Source organism: Eleutherodactylus coqui, chromosome 6, assembly GCF_035609145.1.
Source record: "Eleutherodactylus coqui strain aEleCoq1 chromosome 6, aEleCoq1.hap1, whole genome shotgun sequence".
Lineage (NCBI taxonomy): Eukaryota > Metazoa > Chordata > Amphibia > Anura > Eleutherodactylidae > Eleutherodactylus > Eleutherodactylus coqui.
Genome location: NC_089842.1, coordinates 168490788 through 168515301, shown reverse-complemented (window position 1 = coordinate 168515301; position 24514 = coordinate 168490788). Strand labels below are relative to the sequence as shown.

The 24514-nt window shown below is 44.2% G+C and overlaps 1 protein-coding gene across 2 annotated transcripts in view; it reads left to right on the top strand.

The window, feature by feature from the left end:
* BRF1 (BRF1 RNA polymerase III transcription initiation factor subunit) overlaps positions 1-24514 on the top strand; it is a 286967-nt gene that overhangs the window by 178856 nt on the left and 83597 nt on the right. The window contains exon 12 of one of the 2 annotated variants that reach the window (XM_066608177.1): positions 24169-24230. In XM_066608177.1, the coding sequence (XP_066464274.1) occupies positions 24169-24230 (62 nt within the window). Of the gene's footprint in view, positions 1-24165; positions 24231-24514 lie in introns of both variants that reach the window. The other variant, XM_066608176.1, reaches the window with a different exon arrangement.

Sequence of the window (24514 nt, the reverse complement as noted above, 5' to 3'; positions counted from 1 at the left end):
CCACAGATTGGTCTCGCCTCCTGCTATACCGCTATCAGCCTATGAAGGGAAGCTCTTATTGGTTGCTATGGGAAACACTGTTTTTAATTACACTTTGTAATTGGACTTTTTCTTACTATGTTGGTCCTAATAAAACATCCGTATGTGAATCTCTAATGTTGTGTATGTTGAGTGGTAACGGCTCCAGGAATAGCCGTATTTCCAGGTGTGTCCAGGCTGCTCCTCATCTACGTGGGACACAGATAAGAGCTTGTTTACCTTTCTGTGGCTTTCAGACGAGCCATTTTTATCTGGGAACACAATAATGTCGTATTTTCCGAAGCTTTCACCCGGGTTCTGCTTCCTGTTGAGCGCTGTTATTCTGGGCAGTTCTGTTTAACCAACGCAGTGCCGCATCCACTTATGTACTCAACCACAATTTACTCTGATGGAGAAGCAAATAATGAGTGTTCTCATCATATATGTGGTGCGAGTTTAACTGCAAAACCCCAAATACACTGATTAGCCATTACATTAACCCCTTAAAGGGAACCTGTCATCGGCTATGAGCACCATAATCTAAATTATAGTTCCAGGAGCTCGGGGAGGTATTTTTTAACTTGCCCACCTCCCGATGCCCGCATTGTAGGCCCTGAAAGTTGGCCCACGGACCGTATATTCGGACTCAAAGTTGCACAGGCTGAAGTCTTGAGTCCAATGACCAGCCCGTGTGCCAACTTTCAGTCGGTGCCCTGGAGGTACAGACTGCGCACCGACTTTTGAGGCTCTCAGCATGGGCATCAGTAGGCGGGTAAATATAAAAAAACATAGCCCCCCCCCCCCCCCCCCGGGCTTCTGCGAACCTGCACTATGAGCACCATAACTTTGGTTATGAGTACAACAAACTGTAACAGGTTTCCTTTAAGGACCAGAGTGTTTCAGTCTTTAACGACCAGACACCTTTTAGTGATTTTTACATGTGTTGTCGTTTTTGGCTTCCTTTTTTTTTCCTTGGGCTGCCAAAATTATTTTAGCTGTGTTATTTAATGACTTAGAGCTGTTTTTTAACTCCTTTTTGCACTGATTTTTTCCCCTTTTGCTTTATTAGAGGTAATGTGTGCAAGAAGTAAAAAATCTTTACCTTTAATTTATAGTTTTTTTAGTATATTCACTGTAAAATAAAGTACAGTAGGGGTCTCATATCTTCCCATGTGACACACACACACTCTTTTATCCACATGATATAGAAGAAAGTGGGAGTCATCAGGCCACATTCTTCCATTTCTTCATGGCCCGCTTCCGCTGCACACTTGCCCATCATTGGTGCTTTCAGTGGAGGACAGGGGTCAGCATGGGTACTGTGACCATTCTGCAGCAAACTGTGACATACTGTGTATACTAGCACATTTCTATCACAGCCAGCATATTTTTTACAACCATTTGGCACTGCAGTAGTTTTTTTGTGGGATAGGACCGTATGGCCTAGCCTTTGCTTCCTGTTAACTTCGGTGAGTGTTGGGCGCCTCTGACCCTGTGTCTGGTTCTTCTTCATTGAACCAATTTTCGTAGGTATTAACCACTGCATCCCTGGGACACCCTGCTTTAGAGATGCCCCAACCTAGTCATATACCCAGCATAGTTTGGCTTTTGTCAGATTCTCAGATTCCCACTTGCCCTTTTTTTTCTGCTTCCAGAACATCAACTTCAATTGACTGTTCGCTTGCTGCCTAATATACCCCATGCCGTCAAAAGGTGCAATTAGAACGACATAAAGTTATTCGCTTCACCTGCCAATGGTGTTAGTGTTATGGCGGATCAGTATATTCTGTATTCTGTGTCCTGGATTCACCTTTGACCATCTGGAGCATGATTCTTTCCATGTGTGTAATAGTAATACCATACAACTGCATACATACTATTGTGTTCATCAATTAAACAGTTACATGTATACAGTACCCTCCAGAAGTTTGGAAACACCTCTTCAAATGTAAAGCTGATAAAAAAAATTGTCAAAGATGTGGATGCTTTGGGAGGTACATATGTGTTGAACGAAAAAAACAAACTGCTCAATCTTCCAAGTGACTCTGGAATCTGGAAATAACTTCCAAGTATTGGACTCCTCGCTGTAACCACCCCCTGCCTGTATGACAGCCCTGTGTACTCTCGGGGTGTAGTGCATCAGATTGTAGGGTTTTCCATGCTTTTCTATTCTTGGTGGAGAACCTTCAGGAGCTGTTTCTGACCAAGGATTGTCTTGTGTAAATATGGACTGCTTCCATTTATCTGGAGGGGGCAGTATTTTATACTTCATGTTTTCTTCATCCCACTCTTCATTGCTAAGAATGGACTGATTTGATGCTGCAAGACAGATCAAATTGTTGTGCAGCATACTTAAAGTGTTGTACCCTGAATCACTTAAGGCATATGTGTTAGGCAGTGCAGGAGCCCCTGTGAACCCTATGGGGGAAACCTAGGCGTTTCATATCCCGCGCTGGAGAAAGATGCGCCAAATGTTATACATTTTGCACATATTGAACAGCCTGTGTACAGGGCACTGAGCAAGAAATCACTCACCTGTTGGAGTCACTTAGTTTATAGTTCACCTAAAAACCAAGCAACTATTGGCCCGTGTAAACAGGCAGTCGTTCATCTAGGCATGACTGCCTGTTTGCAGTGACTGGAATGGGTGGCCGGAGCGGTCTCGCTGCACCTCCTTTCTCTGAACAACTCTATGAAAGCACGGAAGCAATTCTGTGAGACGACTGGGGTGGGGCACTTATGCACCCAACAGTTGTCCCGTGTAAAGGTACCTTTACCCATACGTAAACTCTTCTCACAGGCAAGTCTCTGCATGATCTTCTATACAGTGCAGAGCGGTCAATAGAAATGACTTTCTAACCTGCTTGTGTGGGAAGGAGCATAGCTTCTACATAAGAAGAGTACTTCTACATAAGAAGATGATAGAAAGTAGCTATTAGCAAAAACAATAGCTACTTTCTATCATATTTCTTTGGGATCACTCTCATACGAGAGACCCCAACTATTTCCGCAGCTCTCCCCCTTTTGGAGGATTAGAATTGTCTCGTCCTACACAGCTGAATAACGATCCTGAGGCGCTATCTGGATATACTGTTTTTGTGATTTCTACATAAGAAGAGATTGCATTGTCTGCTGCCAGAGGGTGAAGAAGACTGATTCTGTGCGGCGCTCTCACCAAGGGGGATACATGAAAGCAAAAGACAATGAAAAAGGTAATTTTATGCTAGAAATAATATATATGAATTTAAAACCACTATTTTTCAGCATTTCGGGACTCTTGGTTTGAAAACAATTCATGGGATAACTTCTTTTAATGAGATTAGTGAGGTATTTGCCCTTTTTGTTTAAGGGATGTATCCTAAATTTCTTACTTTTACAATAGCTAGTTCTTTTTTTCATTGCTGTTATATGAATTTGCTGATGAGAAATGTTCTACAAAGTTTGTATCATCTGGGAAACCTATTAGGGGGATCTTGTTGCCAACATCTAAGCATGAGAACTAAACCAGACCTATCATGCAACTAAACCAACTTTGCGTTGGCTGTAGCCAGATGTTGCATCTGTAACGTGCATGTCCCACCTATGTGTTACTGCCAAGGCCTTGTCCAGAAGTTTGTTGGTCCCGGAAATTTTGTATCGGAAAACAAAGCAAATCATAGAATGTAACTATTATTCTAATCCTTACGTGTAGACAGTATATCCGCAATCCGCATGCATGCAATGTTGTAGGCCCAGAATTCAAGAGCAGAAACAGTCAATTTGCTAAGTGGAAAAAGTTTGCCAAGTTTGCATAGTATATTCTAAAGCACACATCCTGGTTAGAGCAGTTTTGCCAGTGACCATCCCTTTTATAATATAGTATGTAGCATAAAGTGTGCAAGGAAATTGCAGTAGTTTAATAGTGCTTTCCTAATTCAGAGAAGAACTACAGTCCGCAGCATGGATTTATTTTCCTACACTGTACCCTGTTCGGTCTTCTAGGTCAATAAATGGGGTGACCACACTGAGAAAGGCAACCCCATGCAGAATCCGGCTCTCTAAATAACCCTGTTATTTTCGGAAGAACTCCTACGCATTTCATCTGAAGGTTGCGAGTTCAATCTCCGCATGCTTCAGATAGCCGGCTCAAGATTGACTCAGCCTTCCATTCTTTCGAGGTTGGTAAAATGAGTACCCAGCTTGCTGGGAGGAAGGGGGGGGGGGATAAATAAATTACCTGAAAGCACTGCAGAATAAGTTGGCACTATACAAATAACAAGTCCCTCACCAGTATTGACTCATCAGGGAACTCATGAGAGGAAAGGAAATAGTGGTATAAGTAGAGAGGGTAGTAAGGGCTGCCTGTTCTACAGTCACTTTAAAGAGTAACTAAACTTTTGTTTTCACTAATCAATATGGCAAATGAAAATAAGAAACTTTGTAATATATTTTATTAAAGAAAAATGCATTTTTCTTTCTCCTCGACCACTTCTTATCTCCCTCCTCCATTCCCGCATGTCCGTGTGCTGATTGATGCCCGCTGGCAGTGGACATTGCATCTCCAATTTTCATCTAGTTTCCCCAGCAATTGTTGAGGAAACGCAAGCGGTAGCACTGGTGTAATAGCAGTCTGATGCTGCGGGCTCCATCGTGATACATTGGATTAGAATGTCATTACACCTTAATGATACATGTGCTGCAGGGGGTTTTGTGCACCTTTTTATGGTGTTTTGTACTCTGACCGGCAGGAGTACCTCTTGTTATCAATGTAAGAAAAACAGATTGTTCCGCTCTTCTACAGATGGTATATTGCACATTTCCGTTACTGTAGGCCAATGCTCGAAGTGCATGAAGTTTCTATGACACAGTCCTCACCACTGGGCTTGTGGGCAGCGCCCCAACAGCTGTCTTGTTCGAGTTAAGCAAATTTGTTTTTCTTTTTTGCGCAGCTGACTACCATAGAATTAGAAGAGGATTTGTAAGAGGATACTCTTATGATATATAAATCAGGATACATTGCTACTTATCACGTAATATGCAGTCTTTGCCTCAGGGAATAGCTAGCACTTCACTTCCAGTCTTCTCGGTATTGTAGTATGCTGAAGTCGCTCGGGGCCAGTGTGGTTGTCCTATAGAAGAGTATTAGCCATTCCATACCACATCTGCAAGATGAATCAGGCTCACCGGCTTATAAATGGCAGGAAATACTGATGTTAAGTTAAATAAAGGCTGACTCCCCACAGCCACCAATACGTTACACTGTTATGTGTCTGTAACACGATGTGCAGACTCTGATGGTGAACGCAGCTCGTGTACAGCTGGAGGTTATGTAGGCTGCTCTACGGCGGACCAGAGAAAAGATCCATAATGATGCGTGTGATGATGGAAGAAGGTCTGATTGTGCAGAGGGGTAACTTCAGGGTAATATGTGCAGTCTGATACATTGTCTCATATACCGGGAAAGGGTAATGTGTATACTGTAATTGGTGAAATGCTGGTATATTGTGTACATTGGGTTGGGGTTTTATGTACAGAGTAATGGGGTAACATTGGATAATGTGTACACTGCAATGGGGTACGACGGGGGTAATGTGTGCCCGGCAGCGGGGTACCATGGTGGTGATGTGTGCCCGGCAGCGGGGTACCATGGTGGTGATGTGTGCCCGGCAGCGGGGTACCATGGTGGTGATGTGTGCCCGGCAGCGGGGTACCATGGTGGTGATGTGTGCCCGGCAGCGGGGTGCCACGGTGGTGATGTGTGCCCGGCAGCGGGGTACCACGGTGGTAATGTGTGCCCGGCAGCGGGGTACCACGGTGGTAATGTGTGCCTGGCAGCGGGGTACCACGGTGGTAATGTGTGCCCGGCAGCGGGGTGCCACGGTGGTAATGTGTGCCCGGCAGCGGGGTGCCACGGTGGTAATGTGTGCCCGGCAGCGGGGTGCCACGGTGGTAATGTGTGCCCGGCAGCGGGGTACCACGGTGGTAATGTGTGCCCGGCAGCGGGGTACCACGGTGGTAATGTGTGCGCCCGGCAGCGGGGTACCACGGTGGTAATGTGTGCGCCCGGCAGCGGGGTACCACGGTGGTAATGTGTGCGCCCGGCAGCGGGGTACCATGTATAGTACCATAGGTTTGTATGAAAGGGAAGACAGGTATTATATATGTTGGAGTAGCGGAGACATTATGGTAGTAGATTGTACTGGGAAACACTGAGGAAATGTGTGAATTGTGTTTTGGGGTAACAATGGATGGTGTGGAAGATCGGGTGATGAGAAACATGGGGGTAATATGTAGAAACATATTTTGCACAATGGAAATTTCCCTAGTAAATATCTACCCTCTGTGCACGAATGTCTATTGATCTGCCCTGTCATCTGTATACGGAAATACTCCATCTGATGTGACAGTACAGCAGAAGGGAGAGTTGTGTGCAGAGGACCAGGCAGACTATGACTCCATGAAACAGGCGCAGAGTGTCAGGCTGGGAAATGATTGTCATATTGGGGGACACTATGAAAGTGTATTAAGGAAATTGACATGCAGTCAATAAGGACAGATTCCCGCAGCGGATTCCACCCGGCCCGCAGACATGAGGCCAGAAAGTACATTATACTCACCTGTCTGGATGCTATGGGGCCCTGTTTCATGCAGGCCAGATCTTTTTTCTTCTGCCTGGCGGATGTGTTCCGTATGCCGGTGGCGTGCCGTGCGAATGCGCTGTCATCCTTTTTTTTTTTTTTTTAAACTCCAGCTTTGCCAGGGCTGTGGGAGCCATCCGTGCGGGAAAACCGCACAAATATGGATCGTGCTGCGGTTGTTTTCCTGTGCGTGCGATCCGCATGCCAAGGGAAAATGACATCCACAGGTATTTATTTACGTGAGGCCTAAGTCTACCTATTATAGCACTGGATTTGTGGTGTCGATTCCACATCTTATATTGAGTTGGTGCTCATCTGCTGCGGAATGTTCGCTGCGGACACTCTCAACAGATCCCGCCCCCTGTGAACATAGCCTTAGAGCAGATAACGGAATAGATGTTCCTTTGTGAAATATAAGTAAGTCGGCAGATGTTGGACCACCAACAATGGAAGTAAACCTACATGCTGGATCGGTGTTTTGAAAAGCTAGACATTCCGTTTTGGGTGGCTTTTCTCTTTAAATCAAGACCACACAAAAACAATAATTATTTTTTCTGCGGGTAAGCGCCTTCCTGAGAATGTCATTTCAGTTTTGCTGAAATAAACAAGAAGACATTTGCCATCTCATTGCCGTTGGTAAACAATCCAATAATTTAGCATTCCATAATTTATTGAGAATTTCCTGCTGCACGCTCCATTTAAGGAAATCCTAATTTGTCTCTCAATCCTGGCAAAAAAAAAAAAATAGCTCTGTCTGCTGCGACGGAAGCAGCGAAATTAATTTAGAAAGTATACATCCTTCTGTTGTGTGCTTGTAATCTGCTTGCAAGAAACATTGCCATATTTAGCATCTTGTGTCAAGCCCATTATTTACAACATGTGAACAGCGTGGAGCCAGAATACCAGTATAAAGTATTTTAATCTGCAGCTGCACACTGTGCCAGTGTTCTATGGAGAAGACAGCCGACCAGAGAATATAATCTGCTCCAGATGTAGATGCTCAACCCCTTCATTTACTTAAGAGGAGCTTTAATGCCTCGCACCGACCCCTTACTACCTGCTGCCAATGATTTATTTGGTCACTGTAATAGCAGAGGCCAGTAGTCTAGAGCCGGTGGAACTACCGCTACTACAAATCTCAGCATGACCTGGCTTCTTTGAGAGTGATAGTTCTGCATCATGTGGAGTAACACAGTAGCACTAATCAAAGTTTTGCAACATCTGCAGTGACAGTTTGCCATCCACTTTCCCAGTATAAGAGACAATGTATCAGACTGCAGATATTACCCTGACGTTAACCCTCTGCACAATCAGATCTTCTTCCATCATCATACACATCATTATGGATATTTTCTCTTATAAATGAGCACCTCTGGTCCGCCGTAGAGCAGCCTGCATAACCTCCAGCTGTACACGAGCTGTGTTCACCATCAGAGTCTGCACATCGTGTTACAGACACATAACAGTGTAACGTATTGGTGGCTGTGGGGAGTCAGCCTTTATTTAACTTAACAACATCAGTATTTCCTGCCCTGCTGTTTGCAATCCACTTTCAGGCAGGGGGCATATCGCAAGACTACTAATCTGCCAGTAGTTCACTGTCTTGTATTTCCTTTCTCTCACTTCCCTTGCTTTATTGTGCTATCTCTGGTCCAATCAGCAAGCAGTATCTGAATGCCCACCCTTCTGCTGTCCCAGGGTGATTGTAAGAGTTAGAAATTCAGAGACATTCTTGGCAAATGATTAGTAAACCCATAGTGCGCGCGCACACACACTGTAATAGCAGGAGAGGCAGAGAATGGGGAAGTTGTTGACACAGTGTCTTCAGATCTGTCAGCCTCTGAGTGCAGGGAGCATCCTGTGAAGATGACCCCTCCCCCACAGCATCCGAGTTACTACCGAAGCTCAATACCTAAGAACAGGCAGTGGATTGCAGAAGAGTTGAAATGCAGACCCTCTAGTGGCAACCACTTCAGCCATGATTTACAATGGTAAAACAAAAAGAAAATTAATGAAAGTAGATTTCAAGATTGAGAAACACAAGCTATTAAATGAGCATAAGTTGTCTGAAAAGTTAGCGCCTCTTTGCAAGAAAAGGAGGGGCAGCTAGCTAGTTCTGTTGTGTGTGAAAAGCCAAAGGATTATTTTTGCAATTCTTAAAGGTGCTGTCCCACTATAGCAACTTATCATTGTCTACAAAACTGGTGAAGTGTTTCATCATTGAGGGGCTATCCTTGCAACCCCACCGATCATGGGAATGGGCATCCCACTTGCCTCCATTTTGAATGGAGTGGCAGTCATTCACCATCTATAAAACTGATGGAGATGGCCAAGTTCAGCGGTCAACTATCTCAGTCAATCCCATAGACAGTGAATTACTGCTGCTCCGCTCAAAGTGTAGAATCCGGAACCGATTTTCTTGATTGGTGGGGTCCTGTACATAGGACCCCCAACGATCAGACACTTATGACCTATTTTGTGGATGGGTTATATATTGCTATGGTGAGGCAGCTCCTTTCAAGGTTTTTTTCAGGAATATAATATTGATTGCCTGTCCTTAAGAAACTGCAGCCCACTCCTATTGAAGACTGGAACTGAGCTGCAGTACCAGGCACAGCCACAACCAAATGTATGGCACCATGGCTGGTATGACCATGAAGAGGATGTGGTTCTCCAGCTGGAGCACTGTGGCCCCTTTATTCCTGTAATCATCAGGGGTCTCGAGAGTCGAACCTCCACTACTTAGATATTTATCGCCTATCCTAGGCCATTAATGTTACCATCCTGGAACACCCCTTCAAATACTGTAGATGATTCCCTAAAACAGACTTTGCAATATGGGCCAAATACGCAATAAGGGTTCGTTCACATGGGTGTATACATATACGGTCTGTGGAATACGCAGCATTTTTACTGCGAATAAATGTGTATTTGTTGCATATGCGGGCTTTTTTTTTTTTTTGCATGTGTATTCATTGTAAGTTTTTTCATAATTGCAAAAAAAACAGAAGAAGGCCAAGTTGATGTCACTATTATATAAACCACTATCTCCTGCCAGCAGTAAATACGCATGCAACTGCATATTTGTTGTGTTTTTATGTGAACCCGTAGCCTTTAATGGGGGATTTTGGAAATGGGATATGCTGCGATTTTTTTTTTTTTTTTTTTTTTTCTTGTGTGTAAAATCTTCAGATGTGAATAAGCAGACCAATGCGGCTTATGATGTCCATATTACACGTGTACAAAAATATGCGCATAATAGGGACTGAATGCGCCCTTATTCCCAACCTGTTTACCTCCATGTGAACTCCCTACAACTGCTCTTCCTCATCCGAGGACCCCCGGGCCGGGCCCACCAGGAGAAGGTCCGTGCTCACTGCACTCCACAATTACAGGCTCTCATCAAAGGTTTTCATTTCATATTTGTAAGCTAGACAGAAGAAGTTGAGCCTTAATGCTGAAGTGGACCCCTGGGAAGAACTCGCTCCATGCTTTACTCAGTAGAAGGCAGGATTCATAAGGCGGTGCCAGCGCTACTCATGGACTGTCTTGTACTGTGTCTTCAGGGAATCCTGGCAATAGATGCAACAAACACTGCTATATGCATATTGGGGTTTTTGTTTTTTTACATTTTCTAAATTTTCATGAATTCTATCATTCACAGATACCAGACTACAAAATCATCTGAAATCTTGTCTGAAATATTTTTCATACTTTTCAAGGAACCTTCTCTGACGTTTTGGTAATATGAGCACTATTATAGTAACGAAGGTTTATTGTGCATCCCGGGTTCTTCTGTGCAAGGCCCCCGACACACAGGCGGAAATCCCGCGGCGGGATTTCCCGCAGAATTTCCACCACTGCTCGCCTTCATAGGATTGCATTACAAAGCGCAATCCTATGCAGACAGCCGCGATTTGTCCGCGTGAAAATAAATGCGGAAAACAAATCGCGGCATGCTCTATTTCTGTGCGGGTCTCACAGAGGCCCGCACAAAACTATCAGTAGTGCCGGGCCGGCTCCTCTCTGCGCATGCGCCGGCTGACTGGCAGCCGCCACATCTCAGAGCCAGAGCTGCGGGAGCAGGTGAGAGCTGCACAGGTCTCACTGCAAGAATTCTCGCAGGGGATCCGACCCGGCCGTCTGCAGGCGGCCTAAGGGCAGACTCACACGAGCTTAATTTCATTGCATATTACACATGTGTAATACTCGGTGAATGGAGTCAATGAAAGTACATTGATTTTCATTGATTCATTCAGACGTTCATATAATAGACATGTAAAAGAGAACTCTGCATGTTCAGTCTTACCGCATATTATGTGTAGTAGAGCCCTGTTGTTCTCTATGGGCGTGTAATAAACGCTGTACATTGTTTATGTGCGCCGTTTATACGTAACGTTGCTAAGCAACAAAGTAGAAAACTTAAACTAGGAAGACTGCGTATGACAGCGTGCGTGAGATACGCTGTTATGTGCAGTCAAATATCGCTGCTGTACACAGCGATAGGCCGGCTCACACAGCGCTAAAGTGCTGTGTTATACATGCAGGGCTTTACCGCACGCTCCAGTCACCACAGCCTAAGGCCTCCCTCACACATGCGTTGCGGTAAGCACTTCGATTGTACTTTCCCTTTTTACCGCAGGGAGCTGTGTCCGACAGCGGAGTTTAATATACCTCATCATGGATGCGGTGCGCTAAACGGGCAAAAATCGGTAAGCGCTGCGGCTTTCTGAGCAGTCCCTTTGGAAAAAAATGGAAGCATTAGGCTGGGTTCTCACGGCGTATTCCTGGCGGAAAGCTCGCAGTTTGGCTGCAGCGAAAAAACACGAGATTTCTGCCGGAAAAACGCTGCTTCAAAACTCGCAGCACTTAGCCGCAGGTTTTTTTTTGGGGGGGAGTGGAAATGGACATGCTGCAGCCGGCGAATCCGCGCCGCAACACCGGCTTTGCCGCGACTGATTCGCCGTCCCATGTGGACGAGATTTGTGAGGAATCTCGTCCACATGGCTGGTAATCCCTGGATTAGCGGCCACAGGCAGATTTGCCGCGGCAAAACTCTGTACGGAATTTCTGCGGCAAATCCGCCCTGTGTGAATCCAGCCTTATACCACAATTAGCGCGGTAAAAAATGTCTGTGTGAGGGAGGCCTTAGTCTGTACGTTGGCACACAGTGTCGCTACAGCTGTGGTGGTTCAGTAGGTCTCCATACAGCAATCCATTCTGTATATATTTTTCACCTATAAGTACAGATGTATCAGCGCCAACCATGATGGCTGGTACGCTATTCTATTCAGTCTGAATGGCCAGCTGCACTATGCAAATAGCGTAACCGCGCCACGCTATCTTTGTAGTGTGCGAATTCTCTCTGGGTTAGCACTGCTATATCTGTAAAGCTTCTAAGGGAAATATCTCTGTACCCAACAGTATCATCTGCTATTTGCTACCTCAGTGTTTACAATGAGATCCTGTATGGGACATGTATGTGTATGCGTCTGCCAGAAGGCCCAAACACACTACAGAGAGCCTAACCGCTCTGCTGGGCTATATAGGGTCACAGTCTGTTCAGAAAGTTTTCATTTATTTTCATTTTTATATGGACACGAACTTTTCAAACAACTTGTTCTTATATGATAGCCGGTGCGATAATTAATCATACAGCTATGTACTTTATTTACCTAAAATAATGTTTTTTTTGCTGAAAAATCTCTTTAAAGTGCTGTCTCCCTTTTCACTACCATTCTGTCCACAATCTGTTTTCACATGATCGACAGTGGGGACACTAAGGGTAATTTCACATCTGCGTTCGGGTTTCCACTTTCCTGCTCTATTCGGGGTGCAGGAAAGGGGAACCCCTGTCGCAGAACGGCTCTGTCTGAGGAAGGAACCGAACAGAACCCATTGACTGTAATGGGGTCCGTTTCTGTTTCCGCTCAGCTGCCCGGCTTTTGGATGGAAGAAACAGGGCTGCATTCAGGTCTTTTTTTTTTTCCAGTATTTTCAGCCAGATCTGCAACTAGACATTTTCACATGTAGGAGGTTCCAACGCAGATGTGAAACCAGCCTAAGATGGAAGAGCAGGGGTATAAGTCATCCTGTTCATTCAACTGTATGCAGAAAGGAGGAGGAAGAGACACACAGACATGCATCCTGAAACTAGTGCTGAGATATCTGCTGCTGTTTATACACATATGTACTGCTAAAGCTTGTTTATATAGTCCCACATAATCAGGTTATGTCTGTGTGCTTCAGTCAGAGACTAGAATCTCTGCAGTTCTCTGTGTACAGTCTACAGAACACAGCGCAACAGCAGCTCCTCCCACCAGTCCTGGGAGGATGGAGAATCCGATATACACTCTGCACGAAATGGGGAGAAATACCTAATATAAGTCATATAATGGCTAGAAAGTGTTATCCGTCATGTACACAAACATGACGGCCTTTTCTAAAAAGTCAGAAAGAATTTACTAGTTGATCCTCCCATGTACAGAGGTTTATGGAGGCACGACCAGATCAGCCATACTACGCCTTTGGCCATCATCTTTTGGGTCTCAGGGTTTGGAAGACATTTGTTTAGTTTTGTATTACCCGAGCGGCGATGAAGATAAAAGCCTGTAACTTGTCTGTGTGCTCGGCACCTGCACACGGGGCTCGCTAGTAATTCCTTCTTTGAAAGTGAAGCTATGCTGTTACCTATAGCCTGCAGTTATAGAAAACAGCTCATTGCCTCTGAAGCACATCAAACCACACAGATGGAAGCTTTCTTCCTAAATATCCTTCATAGGTGTCAGATCAGACGCAGCCTCACATCTGTGTTACTAATAAATGGGATCTGTTTTGTTTTCAGTTTTATGCCGGAAAAAAACAAGTAGGATTTATCTATTGTTTGATATCATCCATCTCCAATCACTATAGATGGGTGATAAGTAATATGAATACCTTTACAGCTCCCTGGCCAGCTTATCTCCCTAGTTAGTAGTCATAGTACATTATAGCAGTGTGTGTCACCTGATAGAACTGTTAATATTAGAGAATATACTGAAGATGTGATGGAGAATTCACGGGAAATTGCAAGGGGGGTGGGAGAGATTTCCAGCTTGGCTTTCAAATGAGGGCATCTTAGCTTTCACTTGGCGCTGAAAGTGATTGAGCAGGTGGCATGAGTTATCATTTAAGCCTTCTTGGGCAGTAAGTAGTGCCAAGATGGTTCAGGTTCACATTTCCGTGTTTGCATATGATGCAGGACTTTTTTTTTTCGTCCCTGTCCTTGGTCTGGAGACAATGCAATCAATATTTCTTTGAGCAAGGAAATGTGTGTCTAACATTTTAAAGACATAATAGGTTAAATGGGTTGTCCGCATTGAACAATTCTACTTATTCTTAATAAGAAGATGTTTGCAAAGTGTTTTACTGCAGCAATCCCTGTATTCGGTGGGTGGTCCTCACATTATGTCCAATTGCTGTGCAGCACCCCCACAGGAGAAATGACGCATTACACATTGCCCGTTCTAGTCAATGGGCTGCCTGTGGAATATAGCACAGGTTCTCCAGAGGGAGGAACATTCTTTGTAACCGCTCTCCTCTATGGCCAAGAGATAAGGACTTGTGCACTGCCACCCCGTTGAATATTAATGGGACCACCAGGGTTTCAAGTGCTTGGCTATCACTTATGGTGCAGTTGAAATGAATGGAGGGGCAGCGCACAAGTCATTCAGCCACATCGGTGGAGGTCCCAGCAGTTGCCCCCCTAGTGAACTGCAAGTTACTGTGAATAGACGGATACCTTGTATTGGTGGGACAACCCCTTTAACTTCTCTGTGATATGTTTTCTCCTGTCCTCTTCCGGGGGATTACACTTCCATAATTCAGTGTGTGATGGTCTGTGGCAATGTTTGTTTTTTTTCTCACAGATTAATTTGTGGCAATCCTAGACATATATAGATACATTATAGTTACATCGCAGGCCAGTCTATAGGAGGCCTATTAGGAATTTGTACGGCTCTTTGCATTTTTTAATATGATGTAAAATTAATGTAAAAAACATATTTATAATCCCTTGTCATTGTCTATTGACTGATGCAAATGACCGTATTGTCTGTGTTATCTTAGGCTGTCTGTCCACGGGCGTTGCGATCTCCGCCACGGGAGCCACCACTGAGGAGCAGGAGCCGTCAGACGGATCTCCGCACTGAGCCTATCTGACAGATAGGCTCACCGTTGAGAATCGCGGCAATTCGCAGCATGCTGCAATTTGCCGGCCGTGAGCGGAGAATCACTGATTCTTCACTCGTAGACAAAGGGGCTGCGCTTTCCATAGCAATGCTATGGAAAGCGTGCACTGCGTTCCCCGCAGCCGGATTATCGCTGCGGGGAACACTAGGCAAAAACGCCCGTGGACAGGCAGCCTTAGAGTTTAGGCGGAGAGCAAGTATAAGAACACCTTTACGCTATGTTCACTCGGCATATATCACATGGGTCCGCATCAAATCCACAGCAAAACCTGCATCCAGCAGTCTCCTATTGCTTTAATGGGAATCCACGCTGGAGACTATACGCCACACGTTGTTCTGCAAACAGACTTCAAATCCACATTCAGTAGATAAAAGAACTGATATGTCATCACTTGACACAGACTCTGCATCTGTAAACCTGCACACAGATTTTTCACACTGTTTGGGCTAAATCCATTTGCGGACCCGGGGCGGCAACCATGTGGATTTCTGATGTGGATTATCATTGGAATCCGTATCAGAAAACTCTGATGTAGATCACTGCCATGTGGACATAGCCTTAGAAGTGTTTTGATACTAATACATTAATTATATAGCATCAAACAGGTTATTTATTGCATTTTCCCAGGATCACTGCTTGTTGTCTTTGGCAGTTCAGTCTTTATGGTTTCATCTTAGTTGTGCCTCAATCTGTTGGTAATTAAATGTTATTACATAACTTAATAGTGGGCCATCATTCAACAGTGAATATTTTGATGCATTTTGACACCCTGAATACAGTAGATATAAACAGTCCACACGCCCCTCTTAAAATGCCAGGCTTTTGCCATGTTAATCATCTTTGTCAGATGATTCATCTGACAAACATGAATCACTTTAGCTTCTACCTTCAGTGTGACCCATTATCTGTACTATTTCACTGAAAAACAAACTGAAATCTTTTAGGGTGGGGAAAAATGTTTGCATAAATTTACACACCCTAAAACGAATACTTTGTTGATGTACCCTTTGACTCTATCACACCATTCAGTCTTTTGGGTTGGTGTCTACCAGCTTGGCACATCTCAACTTGGCAATCTTTGCCCACTCTACCTTGTAGAAGCCCTCTTCATGTCTACCCACAGATCTACACTGGGCTTCAGGTCTGGGCTCTGGCTGAGCCATTCCAAAATGTTGATCATCTTCTGGTGAAGCCATTCTTTTGGTGATTTGGAGGAATGCTTTGGGTCGTCGTGCCGAGAGGCAAAATTCCTCTTCATCTTCAGTTTTGTAGCAGAAGGCTGAGGGTTTTGTGCCAAAATGGACTGATATTTGGAACTGTTCATAATTTACTAAAGCCCCAGTTCCAGCAGCAGAAAAGCAGCCCCACACATAATGTTGCCTCCACCATCTTCACTGCGGGTCTTTTAGTGATGCACAATGTTAGCTTTGCACCAAACATGCCTTTTGGAGTTATGGTTGGTGTCATCAGATCCTAACACATTCTCCCAAATACTTTTGGCAGACTTGATGTAGGTTTTGGCAAAACATAGCCGAGCTTGAATGTTTTTAGTCTTGCTACCCTCCTCCACAGCCCAGACATATGAAAAATACGGGAGATGGTTGTCACATGCACTACACAACCAGTACTTGCCAGAAACTCCTGCAGCTCCTTTAATGTTGCTGTAGGCCTCTTGGCAGCCTCCTGGACCAATTTTCTTCTGGTCTTTTCATCAGATTTTGAGGGACGTCCAGTGGTAATGTCACTGCTGTGCCAAATGTAATCCATATCTTGATGCCCGTATTCACTGTGTTCCATGGTATATGTAATGCCTTGGAGATGTTTTGGCCCCCTTCTCCAGACTGATACCTTCCAACAATCAGATCCCTTTGATGTGCTGTAAGCTCTTTACGGACAAAGTAAGAAAATGTCAGGAAAATCCTCCTAGAAGAGCTGAACGTTTTATGGGGTAAATCAGAATCCCTGTAAATAATGGCAGCCATGAACTGACTACTATATACCATCAGTTTAAATATGATTGGCTAATTCAGAGCACAACCACATCCCCAAATATAAGAGGGTGTGAACACTTGTGCAACCACATTATTTTAGTTTCGTAATTTTTATTTCTCCACCCTAAATGAAAGATTTGTTTGTTTTTACATGGAGTCGTACAGATAACGGGTCACGTTGAAGGTGGAAAAAAGGCTGAAATGATTCATCTTTGTCGTATTTTTACCATGACAAAAACCTGGCATTCTAACGGGAGTGTAGACTTTATATATCCACTGTAATTCCAGATCAACTCTGAAATGTATTTTATTTGGTGGGTGTGGGGATGCAGACAATAACAAATATTCCCCGTGTTATGAACAAGTTTAGACAACAGTGCGACCTGAAAAAAGTCTGAACTAAAATCTGAACTCAGAAGTGTTCATAACAAAAGCATAGTTCAGCCTTAAGCTAGAAGAATAATGTGTGTATTAAAGTCACCTTCCACATCACTGTCCACTTTCCTCACTGGCTTCAATAGTGGTGAGAGACGAAGACCTACTACCATGTTTCCTCGGAAATGAGACCTACACCAATAATAAACCCTACCCTAAATAGCTGTGATTGGTTCACGTGCGCTTCCTTAGCCAATCAGAGCTGGCGCTCGATGAACCAATCAGAGCACTCTCTTGCTTGAGGCGGAGTATTCAAGGCCCGTTACCAACAAGAGACGCTTCTTTAGTATTGAGAACTACACAGAAGCCTGCCGCAGGGCCAGAGACCAGCTTGAGGGACCTGGATGCCGTCTGCTAGGCAAGTACAAGACCTTCCCCTGAAAATAAGACCCTGTGCCTCTTTTGGGGCAAAAATTAATATAAGACAGGGTCTTTTCTTTGAGGAAACACGGTATATGCATATTTGATGGGGATTGTGATTTTGTTCAATGTCATCCTGTATTACGACATTGATTATACTGGACAATTCTTTTTTTGTTAAGATTGTTCACATTTCCATCGAAGATTCTGATCGATGCCTCATTTCATCTGGAAGAATACTGGAGTCTATAACGGCAGCTGGATGCAATCATTACAGAGGATCTGATGCAAAATCTGCATCCCATTATTTTCTGTCATGGTGTATCGCCACCGTTGCCTCTACTCATCTGCTGATGGGCTGCGGTTGGTCGCCATTCTCATGCCTGTGCTGCAGTCCATGGCCTCTGCTCCCAGACTTCAGGAGCGCTCCAATATCTGTCGCCACCAATCCTATCCCAGCACCTGCTATATTAAGCATCCACACTTAGGGTGGGGGTTCAGCTGGATGACATGGTGATGTAGGTTACATTAAACAAGGACCCATGTTACATTCATAACAAGTTCAATTGAATTGCTCTTGCACTTTATTTTTGGATATAGCTATCCCATAATTGGGATGTGGCCATTCTTATGTGCATATGAGTATTTGACTGCAGGGCTATTCACATTATATTTATTGGCTTTAAAGGGGTTGTCCCGCGCCGAAACGGGGTTTTGTTTTTTTTCAATAGCCCCCCCGTTCGGCGCGAGACAAACCCGATGCAGGAGTTTAAAAAAAAAACCGCATAGTACTTACCCGAATCCCCGCGCTCCGGTGACTTCTTCCTTACCTTGCGAAGATGGCCGCCGGGATCTTCACCCACGGTGGACCGCAGGTCTTCTCCCATGGTGCACCGTGGGCTCTGTGCATTCCATTGCCGATTCCAGCCTCCTGATTGGCTGGAATCGGCACACGTGACGGGGCGGAGCTACGAGGAGCAGCTCTCCGGCACGAGCGGCCCCATTCAGAAGGGAGAAGACCGGACTGCGCAAGCGCGTCTAATCGGGAGATTAGACGCTGAAATTAGACGGCACCATGGAGACGGGGACGCTAGCAACGGAGCAGGTAAGTGAATAACTTCTGTATGGCTCATAATTAATGCACAATGTACATTACAAAGTGCATTAATATGGCCATACAGAAGTGTATACCCCCACTTGCTTTCGCGGGACAACCCCTTTAAGTCTCATGTTATATATGCACTATGTAATAATAATCCGTAGTGAGGTTTATAGTGTTAGTGGTAATTATGCCACTGTTTTTGTGATATTTTAATATTCCTAATAAAGGTATATTTTTATATGGTTACTTGAATAGTCAATGACTTCATTTATGTGTTGCTTTAATCAGTCAGGGAGTTCCATACTGTCACTTCTTGATGCGGTTTCCATGTTATATCCATGTGGAATCTGCATGAGGAATTTCAAACGCAGATTTGCCCATTGAAAAGGCTAAATCATTGTGTTGGTCTGCGGATATACATGTGCATAGCCGCATCAGGAGGAATCCTTGGCTTAAAGGGGTTGTCTCGCGAAATCAAGTGGGGTTATACACTTCTGTATGGCCATATTAATGCACTTTGTAATATTCATCGTGCATTAATTATGAGCCATACAGAAGTTATTCACTTACCTGCTCCATTGCTAGCGTCCCCGTCGCCATGGTTCCGTCTAATTTCGGTGTCTTCTTGCTTTTTTAAAGGCGCTTGCGCAGATCCGTCTTCTCCCTTTGGCTCGGCTTGGCACCATTGTCGTTTTGGCTCCGCCCCTTGTAAGCGTCATCGCGTAGCTCCGCCCCGTCACGGGCCGATTCCAGCCAATCAGGAGGCTGGAACCGGCACACGTCATGGGGCGGAGCTACGCGATGACACGTACAAGGGGGCGGAGCCAAAACGCCGATGCTGCCGAGCGGAGCCGAAGGGAGAAGATGGATCTGCGCAAGCGCGTCTAAAAAAGCAAGAAGACACCGAAATTAGATGGAACCATGGCGACGGGGACGCTAGCAATGGAGCAAGTAAGTGAATAACTTCTGTATGGCTCATAATTAATGCACGATGTATATTACAAAGTGCATTAATATGGCCATACAGAAGTGTATAACCCCACTTAATTTCGCGAGACAACCCCTTTTAACTCTGCATCAGATTCCACCATGTGAACGTAGCTTTGTAATCCATGGTTTGCGTCCAACACCATTCGGTCTGGTATTTGCTGTTTTACCATTGTTCGGTTTCCAGAAATGTAGAAGTACTTGGGTGAATGAACACCTAAATGTCCCTCTTGGGACTCCCAACAGTCCGATGTTCTAGGGGGACAATTTCCAGAGTATTCGCAGAGCATTGTGTCAGATCTCTCAAACGGATGCGATCCTTGTCTTTGCCTTATCGTTTTTCCTTTTTGGTTGTTACCTTTCTTGTATTATAAACGTTTTTCAATAAGACTGACTAAATATAAAGCAGTGGCTTGACCATGTTGTTGTTCATTGACATGTTGAGTCCTCCAAAGAGAGAAAGACTCCTTGTAGCTTCTGTAAGATCCGGCTTCTTGAACAGTTTCCTGAATGGGGCACCTTTCTGTAATAACTCACAATTTAGGGTTGTTTGAAAACCAGGCAACACCTTAGGTCATCGTATGTAAATTGTAACAGCAATAGCCCAATATATTTTCAAGAATACTACTATGTGCTCCATAGACAAACAGCAGTCTATAGTTTATTCAAAGGGGCTCAATTTGTATTGCAGTAGGTGCCAGTAGCGTAACAGTCAGGGCAGAAGACGCAGGCGAGCGCCGCTTTCAAATGGATCCACGTCTTCAGGGCACAGATCCAGTTGAAGACTAAGGCGGTGCAGAGTGCCATTGGCTTTTGGTCAGAAGCATGTATATATATCAGGGTCGTAGCTGAGGAAGCATGATGACATCACCACACCGTCCATCTGAGGAAAGAAGATCCGGCTACTCAATATGAAGACCGGGCTAGGGGAGCTTCAGGGTTTTTATTCTTCAATTTTAATTAGCACAAAGACAGCACAAGAAGTCTACCACTGAGTGGGGGCATAAAGGGGGTTTGCAGATTGTATTATATATATTATTTGGTATTTTAGGGGGCCGCATATATCTTTAGTGCCACTATCCACTAGGGCCATGCATCCATGCAACAAACTTTGGGAGGGAGGTTCCTAGGTCAAAAATTTGCCTTGGAGGCCATGAGACTAGATACACCCTTGGCAGGTGGCATTGTAATTCAAGTCCCTTGTGTATGAGTCCTGGTATCTCCAAACTAGCGGTTCCTTTCACTTTTCTGTTTTTATGATATTCTTATTGTCTGATGCTTGGAGGGGGCAAACTAGATCAGCATGAAAGCGTCTATTGTGATTCATTAATAACCATGCCTATAACTTGAGTCCACCTGCAGTTTATGGAGGACAGTGAAGAGCGCATCTTTGTGACTCTGTGCACATCCGCTAAGCTGCATATCTGACAGCCACGCCTCGTTTGAGGGGGAAGGGTGACACCCAGTTGTCAATTTATTCATACAGTCCTACGTTTCCAGGAGAGATAGCAGTGGAGCACGAGTGGTATGTGTACATACAACTACATAACCAAGCCGGTTAACAATTTGTGGAAGCAGTTTTTTTCTTGCCGTAATGGGTCAGTGAATATTATTAACTAAGGTAAAAAAAAAAAACTTTTCTGAGAACTATAGAAAAAAAGTTTGTATCGGGGTCACTGCGATGCCCCTTGCTCCGCCCTGTCAGTTTCTATGCCCAAAGCCCTCAGTTATTTCCTTGGACATAAATGGGTCTGCCAATTTTTTTTGTTAAGTAGCAGTACATTTTTATCTGTTGTCCTCATGAGAATAGTCTGTGGTGAGACACAAGTGATATCATCTCATGCTTCGTGATCTCATCGTCCTCATCATAGAGAACATCTGTTCCTTCTGCCAGTGCTGGAAATGTCGGAGGTCGTTAAATAATTCATACGCTCTGTATTCTCCGGCCAGAAAGCTGGAAGTAGCAACAAATTAATTAGTCGGAAGTACTTATAGTAATAGCTGGCCAGACTGAATGTTTCACCATGCCCTCTTAATTACCATGTTTGGGAAGGAGACGGGAACGTTTCATCCACTGGTTGTGCTGGGGTCATCCTAGTATAGAACACAAGGCATCTATTCTATTTTAGAGGATTTGCGTGTGTAAACTGTACAAACTGCCTCAATGAGATGTATTAATATTAGTGTTTGTGTTTAAAATGTTGGGTTACTCTCCTCCCTTCTTCCAAAGAGAAAAAACAAAGTGACCCCCATCAATACTGTGACAGGTATACTCTGTATGGGTGTGTTCACACCGGGCAGTTTGAATGTGGTAAAAACTACTAAGAAAAAAAATGCAGTTTTTCTGATGTAATTTTTTTTTTTAATGAGGTTTTTACCACATCCAAGCAGCGCAGTGTGACTGCAGCCTAATACTAGGGCATTGTACAACCTTGGGGCGCAGCATGCAAGGACCCTTGTATTTGGCCTGCAGGACTCTGCACACTGACTTTGTACATTGATGGTGGAAGTTAAAGGGGTGTTCTGTTTTGAAGCAAATTTTCAAAAATTCAAGATAAGAAAGATCTTTTGCGCCAGGTTTTTAACAGCTAGTTATTGGTATAAATTGTGCAGCCATTACCTTATTATCCTGTCCATCATTTCGGGTGTTTCTTCACTTCGCTATTTTCCAAGAAAGCCTGCAGATATATTCCTGCTGATACGCAACTTGATGCTATATTTGCCACAATTCCCTGCTCTGCATGTCCCCGCTAAGTGCTGTTTCTCTATTGGTCAACAATCCTGACCCCAGAGCTGATTAGGAAAAAAAAACGTCCCTGGTTGTTCTTACTGAGCCAGCTGGATCTGTAGTGCTGGGATGTCTACAGGACGTATCCATAGGCAACCTACAAATATACACCTATGAAGTGTCAGAAGAAGGTGATTGGTTTTTAAAGCTACAAACACTAAATCCAAAGCAGATCCACATTGCAAACTTTAATAACTTCTGATTAGCCTTCATTTAACATCAACTTTTTGTAATTGTTAAGGCCCATTGAGACACAAAGGTTCTCGCTCAAAATTCACTCAAAGCCATCTTTTGAGCGATAACCATTGGGTATAAATGCACGGACATTGTGCAGTTTTCGTGCACGCGTCGTTCATCGTTCAATTCTAGTTTTCTAGAACTGAGCGATGAACTCTTATCAGCGGTGCAGGCTGTTATCACAGTCGGCAGTGCTGATGAGATTCTTTCAGCTCGCGTCCAGCTGGTAGTTTACAGTTGGGCGCGAGCTGTAATCGCGGAGAACAATACAGCTGTTTGCTTACGCAGAACCGCTGTATTGTATGCTGAGTGATAGCGGCCGTGTGTCCCGCTCCACCTGCATAGTTCTTAGGTAGCTACTTAGCTACTATAGACTGCATAGATGATCGCTCAAAACTGTTACTCAAACTGTCGTTTCAGCGACTTTTGAGCGATCATCTGTCAGTGTAAATGTGGTCTAATACACGCCAACCTTACCGGCAAATGGCCAGAGTGAATGGCTCTTATCATGAGCCTGGTTATTATTTTGCCACATGATTATTACACTTTTGATTATGTTTACTAGAATATGCAACAGTTTGTGTACTTAAGTCTTTATATTTTTGCTTTTGTCTGTATTGTTCTGATGAACCCATATTCTGCAGGGAAATGCGTCCTGATTTTTGGGTCAGTGAATTGAGGGTGAGGTTTGCAGATGGGGTTTCTCTTTTCAGTGCAGGTACCCTGTGTAACCTTGGGCCATATAGGTTTAGGATTAGGGACAATCATACTTATGTCATTTAATGTTTTCTTCTCCATTACGTCCATGTATTAGCGACTGCGTTTGTATTCCTGTTGCACTACTTAGTTTATATTGCTGTAGCATACCAATAGGGTTTTAGCCCCTTTATAACTGAATACATACGCACAGGTGAGTGCGATATTGCGCTTGCCAATGTCCATTTTTCACACCAACGAGACGCGTTTTTGAATTCAAAGACGCCTTGCATCGTTTTTGTGAAATTGTGATCCTCAGGTGCATGTTTCACACGTGTCAGAGAATCGCAAGTGTTTCCCACATGAGTGCCATGTGTTGTCTTTTAAGGTCCCATTGAAAGAAATGGGCGAAGCGTTCTGTGGTAACACCAAAAGATAGAGCAAGCTGCGATTTACATCCGCGCAGCATCGCTCATGTGAAAAGTCCATTCAAACGAATGGAGTTCATGTTCGTGTGAGATTTGTGCATCTCGTAGCGCACAAAATTCGCACTAGATTCTCGCCGAAGTGTAGCCTATGAGTGTGTGTTCTTGTGGCGTTTCTCTTGTATGTTCTGTGCTCTGTTACTTGACAAGGAAGCGTAAAGTTGATACTTTCTCTTTACAATAACAATATCATCTCACTGAAATACTCCTTGCGTTCCAGCAGGTGACAATGCTGAAGATGGAGAACTGGACCTTAATGGGATTGACGACAATGAAATAGACAGGGTGAGACCCGATTTCTCCTTTTGTGTCAAGCGATATAAATGTGTTTAATCAAGTTTGTTTTCCCATGTCTATTATTGCTCAGTTTGTTGCTTTGAGAAATAAATGGACTTATTAGCGGGTGTGCTGCTGAGAGCGCTGCTAGTGATCTATGTAACGAATATTACATTGTTAGTGAACAGTAAATAAGGCAATGGCCCCAGATAGTGTAATCCAGCTGACAGCAGGCATGCTGCAGACAAATGGGGCTACCTGAAATTATATATGTTAGGGTTGGGTGATTGGGC